Source organism: Lipotes vexillifer, unplaced genomic scaffold, assembly GCF_000442215.2.
Source record: "Lipotes vexillifer unplaced genomic scaffold, Lipotes_vexillifer_v1.1 scaffold621, whole genome shotgun sequence".
Taxonomy (NCBI): Eukaryota; Metazoa; Chordata; class Mammalia; order Artiodactyla; family Lipotidae; genus Lipotes; species Lipotes vexillifer.
Genome location: NW_006792411.1, coordinates 554,989 through 563,779, shown reverse-complemented (window position 1 = coordinate 563,779; position 8,791 = coordinate 554,989). Strand labels below are relative to the sequence as shown.

The 8,791-nt window shown below is 54.7% G+C and overlaps 1 protein-coding gene across 1 annotated transcript in view; it reads right to left on the bottom strand.

Annotated features, from left to right (window-relative positions):
• Positions 1-3,312, bottom strand: part of FGF18 (fibroblast growth factor 18) — a 35,319-nt gene extending 32,007 nt beyond the window's left edge. Inside the window, exons 1-2 of the mRNA XM_007465532.1 lie at positions 2,733-3,312; positions 2,521-2,557 (exon numbers count right to left, since the gene is read on the bottom strand). Coding sequence (XP_007465594.1) covers positions 2,521-2,557; positions 2,733-2,764 — 69 coding nt within the window. The 5' untranslated portion in view covers positions 2,765-3,312. The remainder of the gene's footprint in view (positions 1-2,520; positions 2,558-2,732) is intronic.
• Positions 3,313-8,791: the final 5,479 nt, after the last annotated feature.

The following is an 8,791-nucleotide window of genomic DNA, read 5'->3' as shown; positions in this document are numbered from 1 at the left end:
AAAGATGGAGCTGGGGTTCAGGTGCAGTCCACCGGATGGCAAAGCCCTGAGCCCTTCCCACGGTGCAGGGAGCCCCCCCTGGGCCCTGCTCACCAAGGGCGCTCTCATTACCACCCTCCAAACGCACCCTGTCCAAGAAGCAGCTGTTCTCCCGGTGTTGGCCCATCACCTCAGTGGGGAGCAGACTCCAGACTCCCGCAACTAGCACAAGGGTCCCACCCCTCATCTTTACCTCTAACTAACACTCCACCTTGTCCCTCGAGCATAAAGGAGGATGTGAGCCTGCCAACTTTGTCTATAACTCCCTAGGGTAGTGTTGCTTTATCTTTCAGCAATCATGGGTGCTTTCAAAAATCTGTGGGGAGCTGAGAACCGTCTCCCATACACTGCATATATGGGCACCGTTTTGCACAGTGTTTCAGGGACCACCCGTCCCCCGTAATCCCATCCTTAGATATCCTAAGGGGGCATGGATCATGGGTTAAAAACATCAGTCAGTCCTAAGGCAGTTTGCAACGGGAAAGGCTGCAAAGGAAGGGGGAGGTGGAGCGGGGGCCGGGGGAGAGGAGGCTCCCTCACCTGCTTGAAGGCGTAACCCCAATGGACCTAACCCAGACGGCCCACCCAGCTTTCCCCTCCCCGCCACAGGCTGGCTCTAGCTCTGGCCAGGACGTGGAGGTGGGATGCAGAGTCCAGGTTCCCTCCCTCACATTCCCCCCCGACCCAGAACACAAAGACCGCACAGCAGCCCCTCCTGGGCCCCACTTCAAGGACCAAGAGGCAGCAGGCAACAAGAGGCCTGGGCAACGAGGTCTGAAACCATCTCTCTACTTTATGCCCATTTCATCGTCCCCGGCCCCAGGCTCAGCACTCAGGAAAAGAGCTCTCCCCCAGGTCAGACAGGCAGTCCTCCGGGGTGACCCTGGGGCCTGCCCTCTGCCTGGGGACTCAGCTGCAAACCGAGCAGGCCAAGCCTGGCACTGGCCTCTCTCTCTGACACCAGCCATTCCCCACCCTGCCCCCTGCAACCACACAGGGTCACATCTGCTTTGGCAAACGGCCAGTCTTAAGTTACTGACTCCAGTTGTATTGATTCAAGGAGTCACCGGGGACCCCAGCCTGGCCAACAGAAGGAAAGAACCCATCAGTCTGTCCATCCATCCTTCCAGCCCCCAGTCCCAATTAGTTGCCCTCACCTCAATGTCCATCCCGATGGTAACAGCTCTCTCTTAGGAGTGGGAGGGGAGATAAGCAGTCTCACCACCACCGCAGCCTCCCTCCGCAAGAGACCCGTGAGTCTCAACAGCGCTCAACACACACACCTGGGAGAACCACCACTTTGCCTGCTCGGTGCTCTCCCTGGGCACCTCAGGAATCCAGAAAGCTAAGGCCCAAGCATCCTCTCGAACCCTATGAGGACACCTGCCTTCAACCCAGAGGGGGAAGGGGCTCTTTTGGCCCCAGCCCAGCTCCTCCTAGGGCGCCTCCGTCAGAGCACTAGGTGGTGGAGGGCTAGGGCAGCTGGCACTTCCTATTCGCTTTCCCTTTGCGCCCCCCCTCCAAGCTGAGGCAGCCTGGTCTGGTTCTAATCGGGGCTGAAGTCAGCTCCCTCAGTCCCTCTTCTCTTCCCCTCCCCCGCCCCCCAACCCTTTTCCTTCGTTTCCACGGCTTTGGAAGCCCCAGTGTTCCAACTGTCTGCGTGCCAAGACCTTCCCGAGTCTGAAAGCTGCTGAAGTAACAGATCAGATTTTAGCAAGTGCTTTCCAGGCTGAGCGCCAAGCCCTCTTCTGATTCAGGAGAGCGAGCGGGGAGCGAGGCGGGGAACCAGCTGAGGGCTGCACTACCTTGGGCAAGGGTGTGCGTTGCGGAGCGCGGCCCGTTCCGGAGCCGCCTCGCAGGCAGTGGTCCCTCGGCCCAGGCGCCCCGCTCTGCTCGCTCTCACCCCAGTCTCCCCTCCTAGCACAACATCTCTCTCTCTCCCTCTCTGTCTTTCTCTCAATGCTGCAAACGCCTTTGAAACCACAGAGTAATTTACAACTGAAGCCTTCTCCCTGGACTCCAAATCCACTCGGTTGAAAGGAGCCTTTTTGTTTGGAAGAGCGAGCGGAGATGTTAAGGGACGGTTGGCAGAGAAAATCCCTACGTCCTGACTCCTCACCGGCTACGGGCCGGGCGGGGAGGCGGGGTGGGGGGGAAGCGGGGCCGCTTGGAGCCGGGCACATTGTAGCGGCTGAGGCCGCCGGCTCCGAGCATCTTCTCCCACCCGAAGCCGACAGGGGCCGTGGCAGCCCGCGCCAGCCTGAGTCCCGCAACAGAGCCCCTTGCCCTTGGCCGGTCCTTCGCCCGCGCTGGGCGCATTTGGAGCCACCCTTCCGCGCCCTGGGAACAGGTGCACTGGGCTCGGCGCCCAGGAGGGGTGGGGCACAGGGAGGGGGCGCGGCCCGGGGGAGGGGGGGCTAGACACGTACCGGGAGACAGGGGCGGGTGGGGGGGGGAGGTCAGAGTCAGGAGCCCACGTACCTGTACCTGGAAGCACAGCAGCAGGAAGTGTAAACACCTGCGGGAGAGAGAGATGGAGAGGCAGTCAGTGGGACTGGAGGGAGGGGAACCCGCGTATAGACAGACAGATACGCAGTCGGAAAGTCAGAAGAACGGCCGGGCGGGTAGACAGAGCCACAGGCACACGGACAGACGTCCAGGCAGGGTGGGCAGCCCCGCACGCGGGCGCTTACAGGCAAGTGCAGGCGGAGGGCGCTGAATACATCGCTGGGCGGGGGGGGAGGCGGCGGCTCCTAGCCCAGCCTGCACATGTCCCCTTCGCGCGGCCGGGACCGGGCGCCTCCGCCGCCGCCGCCGCCGCCGCCGCCGCTGCTGCTGCTCCCTCCTCGCCGGCTGCTGCTGCTGCAGACTCTGCTGCTCCGGGGCGCTCCGCGGCGCGCCCTGCGGCATCAGCGCCCCGCGCGGCTCCTCCCGAGCGCTGCGCCCTCCGGGCTGGAGCGGGGGCTGCGGGTCGGCCGCCGCTGTGCAGGAGGCACCGGCCGGTGCGAGAAAGCTTGCTCACTGCCGGCCGGCCGGCCGGCCGTCCGGGCGTCTGCGGGAGGCTGGCTGCCCGGCTTACTCCGGGGGCAGCATGCGTGGCGGGGCTGGAAGCTGGGGCGCGCTCTCCAGGCGAGGCGCGGGGCTGCGCGGGGCCAGGGGTCAGCGCTCCGGGGCCGGGGCGCGCGGCTGCAGCACGAACGCGTCACGGCCGCTCCGTCTGAGCGCCCGTCGGCTCATGTCTCCTCCTCCGCGTCTCTCCGGCCGTGCGCATCGCCACCTCCCACCACTGGCGGCGGCCGGGGCGTTTTCTACGCGCGGGCGGCGAGGGGGCGGGGGGCCGGGGGCGGGCCCGGGCCCGAGCCGGCACAATGAGGATGCGGGGCCCGGGGGCTCCCCCCTCGGGGCGCGGCCGGACGGGCGCTCAGCTAGCCTGGGTGCGCCGCGCCCACATCAAAGGCGGCCCTGCCTGCTTGCCTGCCTGCCGCAGCCTCTCCACTGCCTCCTCCTCCTTCTCCTGGCGGCTCCGGGTTGGAGGGAGGCGCTCAGACTCTCGGCGACGGGACCGGCGGCTCCGAAGGGGCAGAGCCAGCTAGGCTGGAGCTGGTGAGCGCTCGAAGCCGTCGGAATTCTGCGCCTGGGCGCAATGACCCCGCGCCACGGCGCAAACGCTGCCAGAACTGGACAGGCTGCGGTCCCCAAGAACGCAGTTAGGTGCGGAACGTCCTTGCTCGCCCACATTCGCTACTCGCACTCACACCCACCAGCGCTTGAGTGGGGAGCAGGGAAGGGGCGGGTCAGGCCCAGCCCTCGGGGCGGCTCCACTTAAGGGGGTCGCTTTTACCCGCTCTGTGAGTTCACGCAGGATCGTGGCATGTCCCAGGCGCCCTCTCGGACGGCTGGCCACCCTATGTGAGCCCCCTTTCAATCTCCGTCCCTGCCGTTGAGGGGAGGGGATCTCGAGGGCGTCTCTGAAGCCCCCCCCACCCCCACGGCCCCCCTTCCAGGACTCCCGGGTCGGTTCCCGAGATCCCAGCTGGGCTCTCCGGTAGGTGAGCCAGCTTTGGAAACGCTCGGCTGCCACCTAGCGTCCCCAAGGCTTCACTGCAGCCCAGCCCGGTCAGGCTATACAGGCTCGGGAGGAGCCAGCAGGACTATGGTCAGCGACCACTCTAGGCCCTTTGCCGGCCTTCAGGCTGAGATTTGCCACTCTTTGCACACTAAGCAGTTTGACTCTTTTAACCAGGTCCCTTCTAAGGGCATCTCTTCTAAACCCCTCCGCCCCTTCTGAGGAATCACTCCTGTCCTTGCCACCAACCTCAAAATGTAGGTGTTCTTGTCACACGTTAACTGTCTCACACTGTCTAGACCTCCAGACAGCTAGGCTCTGCTTTGGCCTGATGCTAAGGGTTTGTCAAAGAGTGAAAGAAACTGAACAAGCTCAAAAAGCAAAACTCAGGAATCCGGACTATTTGGTTAAAAACTTCCTGTGTCACTGGCTATGGCTGATACCCCCATTTCACATAGAGTGAAACTGAGGTAGACACTGTCAAACAGTGCTACCTCCTAGCCATGGAATATGAACTACCAGCAATTGTTCCGATTATAAGGCTTCCCTGCAAGCTATTTTATTTAAGTTCCCTTTCAAAGCTGAGGCCATCTTAAACAGCCTCTGTTTCAGCACTGGACACAAGTGCAGAAAACTTTTACAAAGCTAGGTGCTGAGCAATGGAGAAAGTTCTTGTGTGAAGAGCTGGGCTGAATTTACTTAGCCATTCTCATTGCCAGAACCAGCAAATCCCGACAGCATGCAATACCCAACCACAAAACAGATATGCTTCCCTTGGGTCCTGTGACATCACCATGCTTGATCTTACTTTATAAAGACCTCTGACAGCCCAGTCAAGAGGTGGGTTTGGCCTACTACCTGCTAAAGTGGTGTGTTTGAAGTATCTCCTGGCCAATAATCAGACTTACAATTTCCTGTACTGTTTTTCCTATTACTTTTGAATGAAATGGGTCCATAATTATTTATATTCTAAAATGCCTGCAATTTTTTTCAAGGCTCAGATAGTTTGTTGATTTCACAAATAAAGCCATCACCCAAGTAAGATTCACCCAGAAGTCCCGTCAAGTGAAGTTCTTAGTAAGAGCATAAACTCAAGCTAGAGGTCCTGGATTTGAATATTGCCTCCAACATTTACTTAAAAATTGCAGCAAGCTTCCAACAGTACCAAGTGTTAAGATGCTCTGTGTTAGCAAATGAGATCATTCAGTCTGGCTCACAATGAAGGCTCCAAAGATTTCAGCTATTATTAATAATCCTAATTATGTTTTTCAGGTTATCACATTATATTTTTCTTCACCATTTCATGAAGTAGGGAAACAGGACCATTCTTTTTTGTGTGTGTGTGGTACGCGGGCCTCTCACTGTTGCGGCCTCTCCCGTTGCGAAGCACAGGCTCCGGACGCGCAGGCTCAGCGGCCATGGCTCACGGGCCCAGCCGCTTCATGGCATGTAGGATCTTCCCAGTCCGGGGCACGAACCCATGTCCCCTGAATCGGCAGGCGGACCCTCAACCACTGTGCCACCAGGGAAGCCCAAGGATCATTCTTAATTTACTGAAAAGAATCTTTTGACTCCTGTCATTTTAACATTCTTCCTTTCCATTGTTCACACCTGCAAACTTATTACCATACAGATGAATGAAATCTTTCATTTTTTTGCGGTAAGCGGGCCTCTCACTGTTGCGGCCTCTCCCGTTGCGGAGCACAGGCTCCGGACGCGCAGGCTCAGCGGCCATGGCTCAGGCCCAGCCGCTCCGCGGCATGTGGGGTCTTCCGGGACCGGGGCACGAACCCGTGTCCCCTGACATCAGCAGGCGGTCTCTCAACCACTGCACCACCAGGGAAGCCCCCCAGATGAATCTTAAATGAGCTTTTTCTATTCAAATTTGACAAGTTCGTATAGCACTTAATATGGGTCACTAATTTGGTAGTCACTTCTCACCCATTCATTCAATCACTATTTGTGTCAGGCCCTGGGTGAAGACACACAAACCCCCTGCTTTGAAAAAGCACTTTACTTCTACTAAGATGGGCAATAAGCAAATAAGCCAAGAGATAAACTCAAGTTTATTGGCACTTTGAAGCAAAACAGTGGGATAGAGAACACCAATTAGCAATACTTAGGCTAAGACCCGAAAGTGGGAGAGCCAGCCACACAAGGGAACATTCCAGGCAAAAGATGTCAATTGCCTGCAAGTGGGAAAAGGCTAGGTGACACGCGGGGTTAGCCAAGAGCGGCAAGAGGGTGAAAACAGGCAATAGGTACCCGTCAGAAACCTTCAAAGGCCTTTTAAGGCACTATCTATGTACAACTTTTATTTTTTTTGCGGTACGCGGGCCTCTCACCGTCGTGGCCTCTCCCGTTGCGGAGCACAGGCTCCAGACGCGCAGGCTCAGCGGCCACGGCTCACGGGCCCAGAGCCGCTCCGCGGCATATGGGATCTTCCTGGACCGGGGCACGAACCTGTGTCCCCTGCATCAGCAGGCGGACTCTCAACCACTGCGCCACCAGGGAAGCCCCCTATGTAACAACTTTTAAATGCTTGGAGCTTGACAATGTTTATACTTCTATAAACACCTTTCTCAGGCAACCTCCCACCACACCCATCACTAGTCTCAAGTTACCATTAGTCTGCTGGCACTAGGTTCTAGTTTCACAGAAATGGACCCATATATGTGCTCTCTTGTGTCTGGCTTCTTTTGCTCAGCATGTTTGAAATTCAGCCTCATCCCTTGTTGCTTTTATCATTGTTGCTTTTTATTGCCAAGTAGTACCCAGTGTGGATATACCCATTTGTTTGGCAATTTATCAAAGGCTTTGAAACTAAGGGTCAAAATCCAGTTTGTTTTTAAAGCTTACTGCAGCTGGTAAGAATACATTGGAATGGTACAACAGTGGCAGTAAGGAGGCCAGCAAAAAAGCTGTTACCAGTCCAGGCCAAAGTATGGTAGTTGGGGCCAGGTGGCTATGTGCTAGTTTGGTGTTGGGAGTCGGACACAACTACACTCAATTCCTAGCTCTCTCGGCTGGCAAATTCAGTTTTCTGAGCAAATTCTCATCTGTAAAATTCCTGGTTGTCTGAAGGGCAGCTGAGAATGTATGTTGACTGCTTCCCCAATGAAATGCAAGCCCTGGAGGGCAGTTACCTGTTTTGCTTGCTGATTAATCCTAAGCCTTAAATACATACTTTGGGACACAGTACTTAAAATGTTTAGATTCTTCCTACCTCATTTTCAAGTGAAAGTACACTAACAGCACTGCAATCTGACACTCGTTTTCCACCTCTCTCCAATCTTAAGAATCACAAAATTCAGGGAGTCTATAGAATACAAATATTTTGGAGAAGGATGAGAGAACCTCCAGCCTAAGAACATAGGACAAATGCAACCTCAAGTCTTCAATAGGATGAAAAGTAGCTTAATCAGAAAAGTAGACACCAAGTAGCGCAAAATCAGCTCTTGGAACTTTCAGATTAAAAAGGGATGTCTGCTGCCAAGTTCACGAGTCAAGGAGCAACTGGCTCTTCGTTAAGATCTGGCTGGAAGGTGGCCTTATACTTTCTGAAATAACTTTAACCCTGCACCTCCACAGTGCAGACTACTAACCCTTAATAGGGTATTTTCTGTGACCCTCAACCTTTTTCCTTGGATAATTTCAAAGAAAAACACCCCCCCAGGCAATGTAAACATAACCTCCCCACCCCACCCCCATCACCCAGTTAATAGCTTCCGCTGGCAAGCTTTACTGGACACACCGCTATAAACCTCATTTTATCATCATGTGCATGATCCCGTAAGCCTCCCGAGAGCCTGATCTGCTCTCCCCAGATGGCCTTACTTTATTAACCTATTTTGTCCTCTGGTTGAGGTTGAAGGTAACTGTTAAGTTCTCACCCACAACCTAACCATATGTGATAAAGATACTAAGATACCAAATGAAAAGAAGCTTCCTGCAGACAGCCAACAAGTGTGCCTCTGCCCTCCTAGTGTTCAGAATGTTCCCCTTGCTTTTCCAAAGGGTCTGATCTGATCATCCAGGTTAAGTCTTCGAAACAATACTGGGTTCAGTATTAGTATCACTCCCACCAAGGCTGCGGTCTCTAAACGCCATTCTTTTTAAATAAGGAACCAGAGCTCCTTGGAAAAGTGGATCATTCCAGGTCTAGAAAGAAAAGCTGTTTATCTTGTTCAAGATAAGCCTGGAACATTCTATCACACTAGAAAGCGTCGTATCAAAGACTACTTACTGGAGTGAGTGATGGTAGGAACAAGCTCGAAAAGGATTCCGTTGGCCAAAAAGATGCAACACAGTGGATTGAAATACAAATATATAAAAATATGACTTCAGTGGCCATCATTAAAAAAAGTCTACAAATAACAAATGCTGGAGAGGGTGAAGAAAAGGGAACGCTCCTACACTGTTGATGGGAATGTAAATTGGTGCAGCCACTATGGAAAAGTGTAGAGGTTCTGCAGAAAACTAAAAAGTTACCTGAAAAAACTATAATTCAAAAAGATACATGCACCCCTATGTTCACAGCAGCACTACTCACAATAGCCAAGAAATGGAAGCAACCTAAACGTTCGTGAACAGATGAATGGATAAAGATGTGGTTCATATATACAATGGAATATTACTCAGCCATAAAAGGAATGAAATAATGCCATTTGCAGCAACATGGATGGA